Below are 20,740 nucleotides of genomic sequence, written 5' to 3' on the forward strand. Positions count from 1 at the left end.
ATGTACCCATTTTCCTTTTTTGTGTGTTTAAAGGGTAGGTTTTGAGAATTATAAATATACTCAAGTAATAAAGGTAAAAAGTGAAAATATATGAGTTTGTATACAGTATATATGTATTAACAGACATACGGCACTCTAGCAATAACATGTCCAACTGTTACCTTGGATAAACCCGATGGCAGTTCGTCCATTTAACAGCAAGAACGTTAAAATGAATCTAGAGGTGTTTTGTGCTACTTTCTAATGTCTTATGACAGTATTGCGCTATTGTAGTAATAACATAAATGATATGGTTACAAACATAAAAAATACAAACGAATTTAGAGTATCCTCTTTATTTGGAGTCGGTTAAAAATTGTTATTCCGATTTATTATGGGGATTACATTTTTTATATTCTACTAAAAATTAGCCCGTAACTGCGATAAAAACTCATGGTAAGAAACAATGTAGTCTAAGCCGGTAACGGGCTAACCTGTTAAGGGTACGGCAGTTATGTTAAACCCATAACAGTAAACGGTTTCTACGCATAATTGTATCGGAACACGTTACGATTTTGCTGTAAGTTGGTAACCAGCCACGACCGAAGCCTACATTTAGACCACACCTGAGGGATTTTGAAATTATAACTTCGAAATTGCTCCTGTTGGATATCGAAGTGATGTCTGATGCCGAACTGAGCCCAATATCCTAAATAAATTAATATTACGTCTCTGACGAAATCAAGGATCCTATTTTTGGAACCATAGTATGCATCATAAATACGAAGGAAAATATTATAATATTTTATAAAGAAATAAAAGTTTATTACACGTTTAAATGTATAGCAAAACACGCGTATGTCCTAACGTAAATGCATTTCTGATTTTAAAAAGGCCACAAAGACTACAAGCGCTTTGTTATCAACTTTTTAAACTTAGTTTTTACGTAACAAGATCTTGAACTCAGCAGTTTAGCTTGGTGGCAGAAAAAAGCACTTTTCACAGACGAGCTCTGACAGAAAATACATCACTTATTATTTAATTTTAGTAAATTTTATAATATTTTTTGTATTCTTCACGGAACCTTCAATGCGCGACTTTGACTTGCACTCGGTCGGATTTTATTAAAGAGTTCAAATTAAAAAATCATTAATTAAATACAACTTAGTTTAACCCAATTACTCAATGCTTGTCTACTAAAATTGTATTATTTTTAATTTTAGATTTAATTAAAAAATATATATTTATATTTATATTAATTTCCAATAAAAACAGTTTGATTAAAAACGTATAAATAGTCTTGGTTGATATAATATTGTTAAAATCGTTTGTGTAATACGTTTTCGTTATAAACATATAATACCAAAAACGTTTATATAAAAATTTATTGCAAAAGAAAAGCTTATTTATTAAAACCCGTCCAAGTTGTGCTAAAGTATTAACTATCAGACAATCTGTAGTGTCCTCATCACGAATACCATTTGAAATAAAATACTATAATAGAAAGAACTCTACGCATTAAATTGGCAGTAAAATATATCGAGTATCATTAACTCTATAATAAATAAGTTAGTAATGTTTAATTAATTATGGCTTTAAAAAAATAAAAGCCATATAAATACAAGAGACCACACTGGTGTCGTCGTACTATAAATAAAAAATAAACGATATAACGCCGTTCTGATGAGTTCTTCCAACGGTTATTGCTTTTAACTGACGTAAATACGTCCGCGGGTTCTACGACTAAGTAAAAAAAAAACTTGAAGGGATTTAATATTTCGGTGATACACTGCCGGAAACTTTGTCATTAGTGGGCTGGTGTAAATTTTACAAATTAGTGGTGTATGACAAAATAAAATTAATGACGTTTTGTCGGTTAAATGGATTTTTTTTCATATCTAAATGTCTCTTCAATACCAAAAAACGGAAGCAGATGTATCTGAGTTCATCCTAAGCGTATAAATACACCCTCGGACACAAGCCTTTTCTCTCATAGGGAAGAAGGGGTAGCATAGACCCATAACACTACTATTATGCAGCTTAACATGCTCTGCAAGGCATGGGGGTGGACACCGTCAATTTTCTAAAAACTGGTATTAAGAATTCTTAACACTAAAACACCCACTTAACCAACGAGGTAGTGAGGGGTCCTCTCGGAGGAAAGGGTAATTAGGGTTTAGACAACTCTACTCCAGCATGGGATAGTGGGCATGAAAGGTTATTGTTATGAAATGATAGTGATCATAGCCGAGAGATCCTGAGCAGAAACCCCAATGAATAGTCATTTTAGGTCGACTCGAATCGAATCCACGGCGCCTACGTCCTACAGATGGAATTTATTTTATCGGTTAAACGAATTCAGAATAATCTGCTACTGGTGTCAGACTGGTGTACAGTGTATCATACCAGAAGAAGATCCTAAATTCGTTTACAATTAAAAGTTTTATTTACAAAACAGTTTTACCTAATATTATGTTCAGATCAACGACCCATATTGATGAAATCTTGCATAGAGATAGCTTGAGACTGCTTGCATCCTGCAAAGGGACATTTTATATCGGGGAAAACGAACGGTAACTAATGAGTTTTTTAATAAAACCGAATGAAATGCCAACTGGTTGTAATAAACAACTATTAAAATAGGTTAGATTTGCGTCTTTGAATTAATAGTATTTCACTTTCTATTTAATCAGCTGTAGGTTATCTCCTGCCTAAAAGGTCGAACGCTACTAACGGTCGTGATTTCTGATTCTATATGCAAGAAAAATTATAGTTTCAATTATTTATTGAAGTAGAAACCTACTATCAGCTTTTGGCGCATTATGAAAGTCAAAAAAGTCTAATAATGCAGGCATATACTTCAAAAGTAAAACAAAAACTTTGTTAGCGCAATGTAATTCAAAAACTGTTAGATTATTTTGAGTTATCATTTTTTATTTATAAAGAAAAACATATGTCTGAGGTATGGAACTTATATTTGGTCAACATAAACCACAATATGAGGATACTTGAAGTCATTAAAACTGAACAGAGAGGTAGTTGTACAAGTTAACTTACTAAACAGAAAGGTGCTCTGCTCACAATAGTAAAATGTAGAAAAAATCATATATATTTTTATTAAAACAACTTTTACTCTACCACACCATCTTCATGTTTGCCAACTTCTGTTGGCAGAAGAAGACAGTTTAGTCTCTATAAAAAGATGGCAAACATGAAGACGTGTAATTAACCTTTTTAACTTGTTTTTAAGAGATCATGAACATGACTGACTTGTGAACCTCCAACTTTATGTAGATCAGTTCACAGATGCAATCATATTTCACTATTATACCAAATAAATACAAAATAATTCCAATAACGGTAACTGGTTCAAAAGACTTTCCAAAATTTGACCCAAACATATTGACCGAAATATAAATTGGACCATAATTTTAATTACAGCTGGAAAACAAAGCATTGTAAACAGTAAGCCCGTTTTATAAAAGGTTAACCATTGTTTACCGTGGACTGTAAACATGGATTTGTTTTGAACAGTTTTGATGAAATCAAAGCACAATTTATGAATTAATGATGATTAGTAAAAAACACAGAATTGGCAATAAGAGAGATCGGTAATAATTTTAATAATTCGATTTTTTGTTAATTGTGAAGAAATATCCTTAAATTGATGAAATTGATACAAAAAGTGAATTGATGAAGTAAATGAAAATATAAGTACATCATATTAAATTCGTTATAAGTTCTATCTATTCCAAGCTGTAACCGAAAATCGAATCCATAAATGAATCTTATATTTTATAAAAGTTCTCAAAAAAATTGTTATTGCATAGATGAATTCATGACCACATTAAACCTCTTCAACGTACAAAAAAAATATAACCAGATGCTGCAAATTAATACAACATCCAACTTCGTCTACTTATCGTCGTTATGATATAGAAAGGAAAGTTTAATATGATTCCAGTGATTTCTTTAAGTACCTATTAAATAAAACAAATGTAGTTAGATATCTATATTTCTTTATATCCTACAGTTGATTCCCTCACAATTTACATAGGGGCAGAGATTTTTGATTAAATTTTCATAACCCCAAGCTTAAGCGGGGCGAGTCATTGTAAATTATGGCCGTATCCTTAATACTTAATGAGCATAACCTTTGTTAAACAAGTGTAAAATGCTCGTTGTGTTGTTTTTGTTGATATATTATGCAATCATGGTGAAAAGTCTAATGCAACGCTATGAGGGGGCTAAGATTTAACGAAGTTAAATTTATCAGACGACTTGCTGGAGAATTTTTAGTTACATATTTAAACTTTTACCATCTCTTTTAAGTTTATTTCTATGAATATTTTTCTTTATACATAAACTTTGGAGTTATATTGTCAAAGTTTTATTTTTTTTAAATAATGAATAATTGTCACATTGAAGGAAAACATCGTGAGGTAACCTGAACGACTGAGAAGTTCTCAATAATGTTCTCAAAGGCATGTGAAGCCAATCAACACTAACCCAGCATGGTAGATTATGGCCTATACTCTTCCCCTACCCTTCTCAGTCTGAGAGGAGACCCCGTGCCCTGGAGTGGGCCGGTACTGGGATGAAATGATGAACGTTTAAAGAGAGAATAAAATAAAAGGGTTATTGTATCATGCTGAATCTATAGGAATTTTGGAAAAAAAATCGCTAACAAAAAACTATGTGGCTCAAAGATGTTAGTAATATTTTTTTTTTTTGAGACAGGGAATTCTATAACAAACGCACTGACCATTGCTAGCTATAATTTTCCTCGATTTTCATGGGCTCCCCTTATTAATCTGCAGGTACTAACAAATGAAATATTTATAAAAATTGAGTTCACCGTGATTTACGCATACTACATACACTAGAACTTGACAACGTCTCTTTTTTTGATATCGGTTATAAATTATGCTTGGCAGCTTTAGTTATTATTGATTTAATAAACGTATGCTTAAATATTGCATGAAAATATAATATTCTATAGACATTGAACCAAGCATCAAGTAACCTTACGTGACCATAGAGGATTAGGTAATAGGGAAATCACGGACCGTTTTGTGAATTACAAAATGATTTGCCGAGAGATCTCTCCCATAATTCAACGAACTATCACTGTGAAGCCTTCTCAAAGCCATATATCAACTTTGGTAGTAAATTATTAGCACTTGGTTCTGGAAACTGCTGTCTTTGGTTTACTTATCTAACCGCAATATAACCTCCGAGATACGTCGGTTCTAATACGCTATTCATAAGGTGGGATTGTATGGCCATGGCGATGAAGTTTATGGTTAGATTTGTACTATAATGTTGTTTAATCCTAAATCGCAAAGTTTATTTCGTTTTTATTTTCCACCGCCTCGGACGTTTTTGTAGTAATTTGAATTTTATTCCGTATTTCAAAGAGTTTCATGTGTTTAGATAGAAAGTAGGTACTAGCAGGTAATGGATATAATAGAAAACATTAAGTTCATCTTTAAAAAGGTTTCTACAAAAACATACGGTTCTAAAACGAACTTAATATGGTTAAAATAATGGTTAAAAGAAATTAAAGATATAATTTTTATAGTATCGAGAACAGGTAAAATACTTGATTGCTAATTGTGGACGATAACATTTCTATACAAAGTAAGCTACATACAGTTCCGAGTTTTTAATAACCCCTTGATAAAGTAATTAATTTCGTTCGGTTTTACGATAGAATTTTATGAACATTTTTAACTTTATTGGCCGTCGCATACCGTAGAAAAGTTAGGAGATTTATTGTTCGAAGGATACTAAAACGACACCACAGTATTGTTGGAAACTAAACGTAAACTCGCCATATATACCTGCTAGTACGATCTCACAATGTATTTATTGCTTATATTTTTCATACTCAACATCTCTATTTACAGTGATTTCCGATTGGCACAGTGGGCAGCGACCATGCTTGAGTCCAAGACTGTGGGTTCGATTCCCACAATTGGAAAATGTTTGTGTGATCATCATGAATGCTTTTCAGTGTCTGGTATTTAGTGTGTCATAGTATTTTATTATTCATAAAATTATCTTAGTCTTCGTTTGGAGCTCTACCCATAACAAGAAGGCGAATCGTACACTCCGTAGCGTGCATAGAGGGTATGCAGATGATATAAAATAAAACTAAGAAAATAAAAGAAACTTAAGAATAGACATTGTAAGAGTTATTGAAATTCTACCCTTAAGTATTTATAACTCGTCCTGGAGATTTTCCGGCTATAATTTTTAAGTGGAATAACTAAAATCGGTACGTATTGGATCCTAAAAAGAGAAGCAGGTGTACATTCTTAAAGCTTTACATGCTATACTTACTCCACAGAACAAAATCTTGGAACAAACCATAATAAGACACTAATTCAAGCCACTAATATCTCAATATAAATCCAGCGTAAATACTACAGTAAAGTATCAATGTTAATACCTACTCTAATCCTGAATTACTACCGAGCACGTCTTGATACATTTTGTTCAAATTTAGATCACGACATTGGTCGTTTGGAACGCGTACCGACATTTGTCAGGATGGTCCCGAAAAAGATTTGTCTGTCACGACCATTTCCATCAAATAGGCGCCTGGTAATGGCCAGAATTTATACCTGCTTGTTTGATCCTAAACGCTTCGAAAATATTTGTTGTCTATCCTATGGAGCTTTCCAATAAAAACATGTCCACATATTTTAAGCTGATTCCACATCGATAAAAGCGCTGTATTCAAAACTCAGCATTCCGGTCTAACGTCCACGCATTTTTGCGCCGTGCTCTCTGTTGTCAAGTGGATCAGGATTTTTTATTATAGTTTGCGGAAAACTAATTCTATTTTTCCCGTTCCCATAAAATTTCTCTATGTGAATAAATTATTTTGATACAATTATAAACCTGTTATCACACAATTAAGCAATGATATCTCGTCCTCCATCATTATCCGCAGCCTTTTAACGTCCCTCTAGCAGGGCACCGGCCTCTTCTCTTCTCAGGATCAGTGGGCTTTAACGATTTCAAAGTCAAACTCAAAGTCAAAGTCAAAGTCAAAGTCAAAAATATCTTTATTCAAGTAGGGCCATAGGTGGCACTTTTGATGCGTACATAAGAATTAGACGGTAGTGAGATGAATGCGATAACCACATTCGTAAACTTAAAACTAAACTACGAGGGTTTCAGACGCGTCCCGCGTCATTTTAAACTTTTTAAGAGAAAATATACAATACCTAAAAGTTTTTGGTCCGGATCGGGATTAGTTAAACACGCTACTAGTGGTTTCTAGACCAACGTTGTTGATCAATGATTATATCTCAGTTATTATTTATCAAATTATGAGACCCGTCTTTATCCCAAAAGCCAGGGTACCATTTCTTATACTCGTAGGAGAAACATAAAGGTTAGCTTATTAAAATTATGTAAATAATTCTAACGTCACTATTATTCATCACCATCATTATCATCATCATCATTATCACCATCATCAGTCTACTACTGGTCCACTGCGAGGTACAGGTTTCCTTTCATAATATGGGAAAACTTTTTTAGAGCACAGACCCACCACGCTGCTCCAAAGCGGGTTTGGTAACTGATGATTATTATAGGGAACGTCAGTGTGATGGTATTCTCCAAAAGATTATGACACTGACCTCTAATATTGTATACCAATCCAGTTATTGACGTTATATCACATCATCATAATACTACTATATATAAGACCGCAGCTTATGGGCAAAAGCTTATTGGTTTTTAATGAACTTTAATGTTTTTCACATAGGATTGACTATTTTACGTGCTCTCCGAGGCACGGCGTGGTCGAAGTTCATCACTCTAATTAGTACTAAGAAAGAAGGACCTCACGTTTTGCAATCGAAAATAATAAGTCAATGATAAATGAGAAAAGCTTTATTGATTTCAATATTGATTGTCTGGAAATATTCCGTTTGTGGATCATCACAAATCAAAGTTCTCTCTCCTTATTACTATTCGGAATGTTGTTTATTAGAACGTTGCCCCAAATAGATTTGTGTACAAAACAAATTCGTATCAATGATTCTCTATTACGACTAAATATTTTTCAAGAGCAACGGTGCATGTGATTAAGGGATGGGACATTATCTGCGTCGCCTTTGTCCCCAATTGTCCTTGTTATGCGGTATGTGGTTTGCATTCTTCAACTGAGAATAATAAATTAGTTCTTAACATTATATTCATAAGGTCCTATTTCTCGTGGCGTTTAATAAAACGTTGTATTGAGTTACGCAAACCCAATACCGTTGCCTAGGCGAAAGCTGATCTCTTTGGTGACATCTACAGGAGTAAGGAACGTAAAGGATTATCGAATGACAATGTGCATTTTTTTCATAATATGTGTATTCATTTTGAGCGGAGGCTTTGAGAATGGGATGCTATTAAATTGCGCATGGATCTTTTGTCGTGCCATATGGCATTTTCCAGCAGATGGCTCTTTTGTGTGGACACCAGACATAAGTAGGTAAACTAATAATGTCGTATTTACTCAAGTTAAGGAGATATTAATAGCCCATCGCCACTCTTGCGCATAATTTTTTTGAATATTGCCATAGCAAAATAAATTCAACTTTTAATCGTAAGTGATATTTATTTAAAGTCAAAATAAATGGCGGTGCTTATTACCTCCGGGATAAATAATCCCATGAATTATAATGTATTATATTCATGTACACAGAGTATAGCAGTGCTTTAGTATAAACTAGTTGTTAGGGATTCCCCCGGCACGCGACTATTACTTTAAGGAATTTTGAGCGTCTTAAGCAGTTCAACATCACCTGCTTTTCCTGTGCAGGAAGGCTTTAAGGAAAACATCGCGAAAAAGTTGTCCGAGAGTTTATCATAATGTTTCCAAAATTATGTGTTGTCTAAACATTTCCCACGTGGACGGCTTGGTGACTGTGGCTTAACCGTTTTTATTCTGAGCAGAGACAAGTGCCCTATCCTATAGTTGACGGCCGATTGGCGCAGTGGGCAGCGACCCTGCTTTCTGAGTCCAAGGCCGTGGGTGCGATTCCCACAACTGGAAAATTTTCGTGTGATGAACATGAACGTTTTTCAGTGTGTGCGTGTTTATATGTATATTACAAGTATTTATATACATTAATCATAAAAATATTCATCAGTCATCTTAGTACCCATAGCACAAGCTACGCTTACTTTGGGGCTAGTTAGCTATGTAGGTATTGTCGTCGTATATTTATTTATTATTTAAAATTAAAAAAATATATAACAAAGAGCGAGCACGAGCATCCTCCGTTCTATTATTACCATCTACCTGTCTGCCCAGCGTCGTAATTATTTCCGTTGGAATAGGCCTTTAGTCCAGCGGTCATACCATATGACACGTCGAAAGATCCAAGCGTTATACGATGCCGAGCCTGCTAATGGATAGTACGCGCCGGTGACAGTTCCCGAAAAAAAAGGGCACAACTAAGGTCTTAGGAATAAAATTAAACATTGCTTTTATTCTATTACAAGGTAGCGTTTGACTGCAATCTCGCATGGTAGTAAGTAAAGTCTCTAGCTAAAGCTGTAAGCAAAATAAGAATTTTCACTTATAATACCACAAGAGCTTCAAAATTATCGGGTATTTCCCGATAGGTTCGTTGCAAACAAATGAAGGATTCAAGTTTTTCAGGTTAAAAAATCACGAGCGCGAAGCGCGAGTGATATTTCCTGAAAAACTTGACGACTTTATTTGTTTGCAGGGAACCTTGAGGGAAATGCCAGATAATTTTGAAGCTCGTGTGGTATTCGGGGGATTATTTTTCCGTCCCAAATGTCAGCCAATAGAATTGCACCATGAGACGAAATGTACAGTTAACAAATAAGAATTTCATAATGAATAAATATAGCAAAATATATATAGCAACTACCAGAGAAAATTTTCAAAAAATTATCAGTATAATACCATGTAGGTTGTACCACGTGACGTCAAATGGTGCAATTCTATTGGTCGATATTTGGGTCGGAAAAATAATCCAGGTTATTTGATGGCACCTCTCTACAGTTTTTAAAGCAACTTCTTTTTAGTGTTATTTAATACGCATATAACATTTTACATGTCGGGATTCACTTTTATAATACAACTACTTCATCCCACCTTGTTGGTAACAAATTTCCAAACTTTGTAGCACATTTGCGGTTTTGGAATTACTACACAAACTTACGAAAGTTGAAACTAAATTTCAACCCCGATACCACTCGTATTTGGGTTAACCCTTTCAAACAACTTACTTAAATTATAAAATGCTCTTATCCCTTTGCGTTTGTAATTTTACACATAATGTGAGATTAACATTAGGAAAACTATTTTAGTTCGGGAAATTGTTGGTGATGTCAAATTTAATTTCTAGTTTAAACAAACCTTTTGCCAATCGTAGATTTATTTATTTATTTGTTTATTTATTAAGGTTGCCCAATGCTGATTGATCAGATATGTGCTTATGCTTATGTATATATTATTTATAAGGATATTAATATTTCTGTATAAACATAGGTATTAAAACGAAACGTAATTAGTGACGTCGTGGGTTGCTGTCGGTTCACGTATGGATTCACGTGACATACGTAGACGCAGCTAACAATTTTGTACTACATAACGTCAACTTGACAAATAGGTGTATCATCCAAAAATTAAAAATTAAAAATTCATTTAATTCAAGAAGATGCTTCCAAGCAAGCTTGTCATAGTATTAAGAACGTATAGAACCCTAATTCATTTGGCCCAAAAACAATGAAAACGTCTCGAGCACATCGCACTTTACAATCGTGGAGTCTTGCAAAATCACAAACTCATTTTCCCATTTATCATAAATTACTAAACACCTGATCGAGAAACACTAATAAAGTGTAGTGGTCTTTGATGCTTCAATATTAGTCGTGTGTACGGTTTCTGCATGTTTTTAATTCTGTGATAGCGCCATATTCAAAATTTTCGCAGTACATTCATAATAATATATTCTCTGTAATATAAAACAAAACATTAGTAATTATAAAAAAAAGTCGATATAAACCATCGTCTATAAATTAGTGATGTCTGAATATCGTCGGAGAAAAGTACAGAAATCTTTCGGTATCATGGTATAAGGTTTTATACCATGATACCGAAGGTCGTATTAGATCTATGAGACTTTTACCTAAATTTAAACAATATACTAAGACACATTCAATCAATCGTGGTTACTACACGATTGATGAATTTCTTAACGACCTGCTTGGAAACAAGTCGCTCCACTCTCGTCTCACAGAAAATAAAAAAATAAAAATTGAAAAATTTTATTAAAAAAAAGCAATCTGCTGAGTTTCTTGCCGGTTTTTCTCGGTAGAATCTGCCTTCCGAACCGAAGTTGCTACATACAGACTACACGTTTCAAAAGTGCTTATAAACTAGGCCTGCTCATAAATTTATAGTCTATTTTCTCTGTGATAAATTATTGTGAAAACGTTCCGTTTTCCCGAAATACCCTTGTAAGGAACTTACTTTTTCATAACGCTCTATCGCTCTCACTGCAAAACAACGAAACCTTTTAAAAATTAATATATAAAAAAATACTAACTTCCTATCAACATATTGAGAAGAAATAATATTCAGATTTTTAAACATTCGAAAGTGATATTTGTGAGAGCAAATAAGTATCTATTATTTATTTTCTCACAGATGTTTATTATAATGCACGTTTGCAACTTAGTAAGCATACTTGCTAAGCATACAACCTGACCTCGACAATGATTTCAAGATGGCCTTTAAGGTTGGATTGGGTCAAATTGTACCGTAGAGTTTGTAAAATATGTTTGTGCATAAAATGCACATCGTTGATAAGTACGGGGAATAAGTAAGACTGAATGACAAGGTTATATCCACTCATACAATGTATATCGCAGAATCCACACCAAGACACCAGTATTACTGGGATATATTCAGATATAGGTAATATTTGCTAAGCTGAAAGCTTGCATGTAGCCTGACTTAATGAAAATAATTATCTGGAAATACTCTGTGAAATGTTGCGCTTGCTGTTGCTCTCGTATTTGTTCCCGTTAAATTAAGGGTAAAAAGGATTTATAGGGACATCTCTTCACTTCATGCTGGCCATGGTATAACTCGTCGTATGATTTTTCACAGGGATGTGAATAAGTGTAGCCGCCGGTCGCCCCTACTTGTGGTATGCTCATTATCCATTCAAAAAATAATGACATACCTTATAATACTTATACGAGTACTTAGTACGAGATTAGACAATCCACTACTGTTTGCGGATTTTAAGTACCAAAACGATCTTAAAGCTGTACTTTTTTTATGTTTTTACAGCTAGCGCTTCCAGCGGAAAATTTCGTAAAAAAACATATAGTGCCGAATGTAAGACTTTTCACAAAAGATCTTTAGGTCTATTTTACTCTGACGTTATAGTGATATAAGAAACTATGACGCTTAGGTCTGGGAGCCAGTACTGAGGATCAGTAACGACATCTCTAAACAATTTTAATCGACCGCGAGCTGTGTCTAATCTCGGTCGTATATCTAGCTTTATTCATGCGAGAGGCATAAATACATGGCTATCAGATAAAATCACGTGACACATCGTCCCTTACTCGCTCTGGGCTCGTAAAAACAAGTTTTCCCATTATTTCTATGCTGACCCGTCGGCTGTCGTTTTGATAAGGGTGACGTCAGGAATAACCGATGTTGATTTCGTTTTGATTTGTTCACACTGAGATAATAGCGGATTCATTGCCTAAAATTCAGGTTGTTCCTACCAACCTAAGTCGTTGATATAAAGTGGTTTCAAACTGCCATATACAAGTATGTAGTTCAAATTTCCATTAGTTTTTCCAACTCTTTAGTATGAAGTTCTTCCACCTTTATCTTCAAAATTAAAAGGTTATTTTTTGATTGCAAAGTCGTCACAGTTTTTATTTTACACACAATATAGGGGAGTCGTATTAAAGCATTTTTCTAAGATATCTTAGTTATTCAAGGAATCAGATTTTTTCGGACTAGACAAGCAAGTACATACACCAAGTTACTAATTACAGCGATAAAAAGGGTTTTGTGAACGAGTTATAATGTAATCTGCTTTTTACTAGTTGTATTATAATTTAAGTTTATTTATTTTATTTTATTTAAAAATTCTGATCAACCTATAAACAGTATAAAAAAGAGTTCAAGGCCGCTTCCCCTAGCTTAAAGAAAAACATTGAAAGCACGGAAAGTGAAAATATTTTTTAAATTTAGAATAACCAGCATATTTCATATGCATTAATGTAACTTTATTATGTAATTTAATTTGATTTATCTGCAAAGAAAGGACATTATTTATTTCAATAAGCCGAAATTAGTATCTCGAGACCCATTTCAAGAGTTTAACCAACGAATATCTCTTAAAAGACCGTACGTATCTAAGTCCTTGTAAAGTAACTACATTTGTCTCCGTAATTGCCACTTTGCTGTATCGAGTAAACTTTCTTTACGCAGTCTTTAGTTTATACAAAGTCGCGAAGTCCTCAACTGAACATTATAACATACAAAAGAAACTTTTAGATGTGAGAATGTCTTTGAAGCTCAACAATAAAATTACGGCTTTAAGCAGAAGGTTCGAGGTTCATGTTATTTAACTGTTTGTCACGTGCATATTTCTTTCAGTCTAAAAAAAAAAAATCAGTTTGGCAAATTTTATTTAGCCATTTTATTTATCCAATTTTATTACCCATTGAGTGATGAGTTTAGATCTCATCACTCAATGGGTGATTTGGAAATCATTATATACATCCAAAAACTAACTCAAACTTAACATTTATTTATTAATTAAATACCAAACTAAGGGATACAAAATATCAATTGGTATAGTATACTAAGAAAATATTATGTGGACAAGGGTACATTCTCTATACCTGGGCATGGGCATATACTTCTCAGGGTTACTGAACCCTGAGAAGTGTGGGATAGATTGAAATGAAAAGTACAGCGACAATAAAAATTAGGAGTTAATCAAATGGTAATAATAAAAATATACCTAGGCAGGTTTATTAATATTATAGTTATGTATATGTTTATTACTAGATGAATTATATACTAATTAGGTATGTAAGTATTTAACAATAAAAATGAATGGAATGGAATAATTAGCGAAAAAAGATATATTCAATAAATGAGGAACCTTATACTGTTATTAATTATAGTAGTTAAATGTTTATCCCCGTTCAACATAAGGTTAATATTGAGAAGCTAATACTACCACCCACCGATGATATAAATGCCGTTGGTCTCAAAACTAAAACTTTTGTAGTCAGCTGACTTTTAGCTTGATAATCGAATTATCGAGCTAAAAGTATATCCATTGTAGTTTTAGTCCACTTATATTTTATAATAAAGTCTTTGAGGCTGAATCGAGTATAGACCGAATCTAATCGAATTTTTGTCGAATTGTAAAAAACTTCTTTAATATTTGACCAATGTTTAAACTCTGACGACGACGACCAATGTTTAAACTCTGTTGGCAGCGACCCTGCTGTCTGAGTCCAAGGCCGTGGGTTCGATTCCCACAAGTGGAAAACGTTTGTGTGATGAACATGAATGTTTTTCAGTGTCTGGGTGTTTATATGTATATATTAATTAATTATGTAAACTGTTCATAATAATATACATCAGTTATCTTAGTACTCAAAATACAAGATACGCTTAGGTAGGTACTTAGGGGCTAGATAGCAATATGTGTACTGTCGTAGTATATTTCTATTTATCGAGTTTGCTTCGTAGACTAGATAGAACAATTATTGAGTTCTATTTCAGTTGTTTGAAATCGAAATATACGGAATAATAACGGTTTTTGCCTTTCATGGTATTAGGTACATAACACAGAGAAGAGAAATGAGATAGAGGAACAAGATATCATGTAGTGCACCACTTGGTAAAGCTAAAAGTGACCTCTATAAATAACAGATAATAATTCAGGTTAGTATTACTAAACAACGCACAAAAAATAAACTGTGTAACTCTAATCGTGTCTTGCGCTGTCATCGTACCGGAAATCTAAGAACTTTACTAAATGCGACCTCTTGCTCCGGACCAAATCTGAGCCATTTGAAATATATTCTTTATATCCACCCAACCAAACTTCTCCGAACCATTGAATGCGAGCAAAGGTCATACAATGAAACTTAATTATTCGCAAACTTCCACCTAACGTTCTGGTTCTTTCAATAATCTGGTTAGGGCAATCTACACTCGGCGTTAAGATGCACTGCGAGACTTTTAAGCAATGTTTATGAATATCGGTGCTAGCTAGCTGCATTTCTTGCCGATATCTTCTCTGCAGTATGCATTCTAAATCCATGTCGGTGCCAACTGACAAGCTTGAGTTGAAATAAAGAACAAGTGTTAGAATAATAATTTGTTTGAGGTAGTAATTTGTTATTTATTAATTTTAATGAGAGTTTTATACTCGTAAGAGCCTTACTTAAGTGGTGTTTAGTTTGAATTGTCTTGTACCACGGCAAAAAAGTTTCCTTTGTTTAGGATAGGTACAGTACAGCCGTTTCATATACATAGCTTTCGAGATAACAAAGATTTTATAGCTTTTTTCTGTTCAAAGTTGTAATTTATGTAGAAACTGTTGAGCCGAATAATATTTTCAGAGTATATATTATATAAAATATTAAACGTTACGTAAGTTCGGTAGGCAGCAAAATTATTGGTAAGTAAGTCTTTTCCGTTTAAGAAATATTCTACAATACCTAAAAAAATAAATGGCAAAGAAAGAAATAAAACAAAAACAAATAAAAATTTGAAAGCTTTGTATTTCAGTTTTCTTTTCATAGAATTTTCTTTTGCATTATTTACAAATATATACAAAAACAAATAAAATTATGTACAGTCTCTTATGGTTACATATTTATAGTTAACAGATTTATTAAATGCAATAAAATTTGTACACGTTTATAAGTTTATAACTTTGGCATTATTATAATTTAAGATCAAAGATCATATATGATATTTTCATTATTAATTAATTAAAATGTCATGTAGTTAGTATTTGATAGTTTACAACAACCTATTACGATCCTATCTATTTATAAATTACTATCGCAGAAATTAGGAATTGCATCCATAAATTACTTATAAAACTAACATCCTAATGTACACATAAATGCATGTTTATGGCATTCTATAATACAAAATAAATACAATTATGGAACAACTAAAAATAATTATCACTGTATTGGACTAATACGCTTAAGCGTTGCAGATTGGGAATTACCTGCGTTGAAGCATACGCTACGCCCAGAGCTGCGCATGCGGCGGCATTCGGTGCGGGTGCTGGTCACGGACGTGCACGCCAGCCGGTACAGCCAGCCTGTCGGCCAGCCCATCAGCCAGCAAGGGCGGCAATTTGCCGGGTGGCGGTGGAGGGGGCGGTGCAGGTGCCCGACCTGCCCCCACCGGCGACACTGACGCGTAAATATTCACTGTCGAACGGTGATATTGACACTTCCGCAAGTCCGGCATTGCGAACCTCAGTTTTTGCCAAAACTGCCTATCACCCCACTCGACGCACGTATTCGCTTTCAAACACAACCTTAACTCCGGATCGATGTCCCTATTCGGCAAGTCGCCTAGTAATATTATTATCAGTCTTCTTCGTCTCTCTTTTAATACTTCGTGGAGTGCCGTCTTAAACTCGAATCGACACCATTCGTTGTTGATAAAGTTTTTAGATAGGACTATTATGGTCCTCTTAGAAGATTCTACAGCCTCTATAATCGTATCCGCAACGTAGGCCGAGGCGTTAAAATCTCGGTAATGTAGGCAGAGCCGGAAACTCGGGTCCGCTGATTCTAGGCCGGGCGCTAACATCTGAGCGACGAATGCCTCGTCTTTTACGCTATAACTGATGTAGGCGTCAAATAGCCTATCTTTGTCGGCTTCGTCGTCAAACGCGGTGCTTTTATAGCACATTCTGAATCCGCAATGATAGTAAACCCAAACTCGTAGTTCTCGTCTCCAGTAAAATATACCACAAATAAGTACTGAACTCACAACAAAAATAAAAAGGGATATTAGAAGTAATGGAAGATAATCATTTATAACTTGGTTTTCTATGATCGAAGAACTTCCACCAACATGACTTGTGCATATAGTTGAATTGAAATCGGCCATCAAGGGTCCCACTGCATTTGTTACATTATCAAATATACAAGTGATTTTATCGGAGTCTTCCACCTTGCCGAGATTATTTCTAAACCAATTTCGGAATTTAAGCATGTATCGACAGTCGCAAGACCAAGGATTGCGAGAGAGGCTTATCTCTACCAAATATGGATTCATCGTGAATTGCCACACAGCAAAACTGTAAACGTTATTGCCTTCCAAGCGTAGTACTTCTAAATGCCTCAACTCCATGAACGTTCGATTGTCGATATAATGTATTTTATTGTCTTGCAGATGTAATTCACGCAAATTTTCTAAAGGAGATAATTCGAAACCTAACAGTTCTTTGATATTGTTCTTTTCTAAGTGCAACACAGTTAAGCGTTTTAGTCCACTAAACGTATTATTATACAATGCATCGATATTTGAGTTATTTGCGTACAATATTTTTAAATTTTTACGTCCAATAAAAGCATGACTCGTTAAACCACCAAAATTGTTACCGTCTAAATATAGTTCAGTAGCGTCCATAGGGATAGTATTGGGTATTTCGGCATAACCCGCAGCGGAACAGTCCACAATATTCGCCGACCACGGTTGGTCGTGATAACACGTACAGTTCGATGGGCACGTCATTTCACAATCACAAGCGTCAAAATCACAACAATGGCATAACGTAAAACAGTGTGTTTTATAAGTACACAAAAACTGCGAAGATTCCGCTTCAACAAGCGGAATATAAGTCCTTTCGCGATTGTAGAGTAACTTGCAATATATGCTTTCTAAGTCCATTACTCTAGGATGTTGTCTTAAATGATCAAGTTTGTTTATGCGTTGTAACCACTCCATTGTACAGTCACACTGAAAAGGATTTCCACCAATATAAAATTCGGGTAACGGTCGGCCTGGATCAACGGGAGTCAACCGAAGCGCATTGAGATCCATACTAGTTATCTGGTTTGCATATAAATCGACTCTCGTTAAATTGGTTTTTCCAACAAAAGTTTGTGCTTCAACTTGTGTAATTTGATTATCATTCAGGAACAGAAGCTCGATACTACTGGGGATCGAGTAAGTGGTTATTTTCGTCATTTTGTTGAAACTTGCGTCTAATGTTTGTAGACGAAGTTCTTTATCCAGGCGATAGTTGTTGCTCAATTCTTTGATGTTGTTGCCGTGAACATCTAGCCACTGAACTCCAGTGGGAATTACAGCGTAATCAAACCAAGCTATTTGGTTATCTGACACGTTTAACCACAACAAAGATGGTATGTTTACAAAGAGACCTTGAATATCAGTTAGTTGATTAGCATCTAATCTTACGGCTTGTAAATTTGATAAGGTTTCAAAAGCATTCATGTCTATATGTTTTAATTTATTTCGAGCTAAGTTTAATATTTGTAACGATGGTAAGTCATTAAATACATCTTTGCTTATGTTTTCAATTTTGTTGCCTATAAGCCGCAAACCGTATACATTGTGTAAGCCGACAAAGCCTGGTTCTTCCAACGAAGTAATCTGGTTTTCGCCGAGATCAAGTGTTCTTAGTAAGCGCATATTTCGTAGCGCAATGGGCACTTTCTTTAAACGATTTCCATTCAAATTCAAATCTTGCAAAGAGGAAGTATTCCGAAAAGCTTCGGGATGAAGTTCTTCGAGATGGTTGTTATCTACAGATAGTAGAGATAATACGTATAAACCATTTAAAGCATACGCATCGATGTGTGATATTTTGTTATACGATAAAATTAGCGTATGCAAGTTGTTCATTGGCGCAAATGTATCAGCTGCAATGGATTCTAACTGATTATGCTGCACATTTAATATTTGTAGAGTATAGAGGTCTTTAAATATTCTAGGGTCAAGTTTTGTCAATCGATTGTTGGATAAATTCAAAAGCACCATTCTTATTAGACCAGTAAAAGTATTTTCATTTATCCACGTACTAGTTAGGTGGTTATTTGATAAATCCAAAGCTAAAAGTTGGTCCAAATTTGCAAAAAGACTTGGTGAAAGTACACTTATAGAATTATTTTGTAAGTATATTTCCTTTATAACTGGCCGGCTATCTCTAAATAAATCTTGCGGAAGTGCCACGATTTTATTGTTAGAGAGATCGATTATTTGTAATTGTTTCAATCCGGATAGCGCTTTATCTGCAACCATAGATATTTCATTATCATGGATATGAAGCTCCTTGAGTCGTCGAAGAGCCATGAACCCATTTTCTGGCATGAGCACAAAATGATTACTTGAGGCATCCAAAACTTCGATATCCAGGGAACACGACGAGTGTGGTAAAGATGATGCTGATGGAGATGGGCCCTCATGCTCACTAATAAGAGCTTGATGCATGGCTCTCTCCCTGAACCCAAGGTCACTTACATCTTGAAGTCTGTTTGATGACACATTTAAGTACACTAAATTAGTTAGTGGACAAAATAAGTTTTCAGGAAACGACCAAATGTTGTTAAAACTCAAGTCTAACTTTTCTAACTGTCGAACAGCCGTAAAGCTTTCCGATGCAATCTCTAAGCTCATAGCGGCCCACTCGGTGTTTTTCGTTCTGATCGTTAAATTTCGGAGGTCTCTCAATCCGGATAGTACTCCAGGCGGCCATCTTCCAATTTTACAGTTATCTAAAACAAGTTCACGTAGTTTAACCAAATGTGCAAAACTTCGGTCATCTAATGAACTTTTGTACATCATTTCTTCATTGCACTCTATTCGCAGTGAAGTTGTGTGTTCTGATGGAATAACACTAAAGTTGGTCGTATCAAATTCACTGTTTATGGTGCGAAGTTTACACGTGAGTGAAACCTCGTGGGCATCATTTGGTCCTCTTAGCCACCACTGACAATCGTCGGGAGCTTCATATTTCAATGGTAACGAGCTCTGATCAGCAACATTTAGTCCAATAACAAACCAAAATAGAATCTGGTTAAAGATTGTATTTCTAGTAAAGTTGTGTTGAAGAGCCATTTTTAACAAAATTATATATCAAGGAAGAAGGAAAACAAGGCACGGGAGGCTCAGTGTCATGTTTTTTCCGTCGGCATTCGTTTGTTGCGGCCCCTTGCCGGATGCAAAGAATCCATCAATTTAAGAACCAATTTCGTTATTAGCTCAACACATTGTCCTTTTTATCACGACACTCATAATGAAGAATATTTTAATTCACAATCTCATTTGTCTTCATACAATTATGTAAACAAAAATTTGTCACAACTGTCCACACTTTCTAAAATGTTCAGAGAAACGTAAGCCCATAATATTTTGCTTATAACTTGTTATATAAATCAGATACACTGTATATTTGTTTCAAACTTGGGTTTCTAAAATTCAAATCGCGTATTCATAATCGTATTTTACTGTAACGTTCGTCCGAGCAAAGCGTCGAGTGGCGCGACCGTGCCTCGACGCTGCGTAGAGTCAACTAAATGTGAGTAGAGGCATTGCAGTCGCGTAGAATATACGCTCAACGGGAGGGGGCGGGGTGCGGGCTGAGATGAGACGAGCAGTGGCGAATGTTCACGACGACTTATTAAAATAAATTATTTTTTACGGAGC

General features: G+C 34.7%; 1 protein-coding gene across 1 annotated transcript; it reads right to left on the reverse strand.

The window, feature by feature from the left end:
* Nucleotides 1-16,212: 16,212 nt before the first annotated feature.
* Nucleotides 16,213-20,176, reverse strand: LOC120630095 (toll-like receptor 6). Its single transcript, XM_039899241.1, has one exon. The coding sequence runs from the start codon at nt 20,150-20,152 to the stop codon at nt 16,298-16,300; it is 3,855 nt and encodes a 1,284-aa protein (XP_039755175.1). The 5' UTR covers nt 20,153-20,176; the 3' UTR covers nt 16,213-16,297.
* Nucleotides 20,177-20,740: the final 564 nt, after the last annotated feature.

This window comes from Pararge aegeria, chromosome 15 (genome assembly GCF_905163445.1).
Source record: "Pararge aegeria chromosome 15, ilParAegt1.1, whole genome shotgun sequence".
Taxonomy (NCBI): Eukaryota; Metazoa; Arthropoda; class Insecta; order Lepidoptera; family Nymphalidae; genus Pararge; species Pararge aegeria.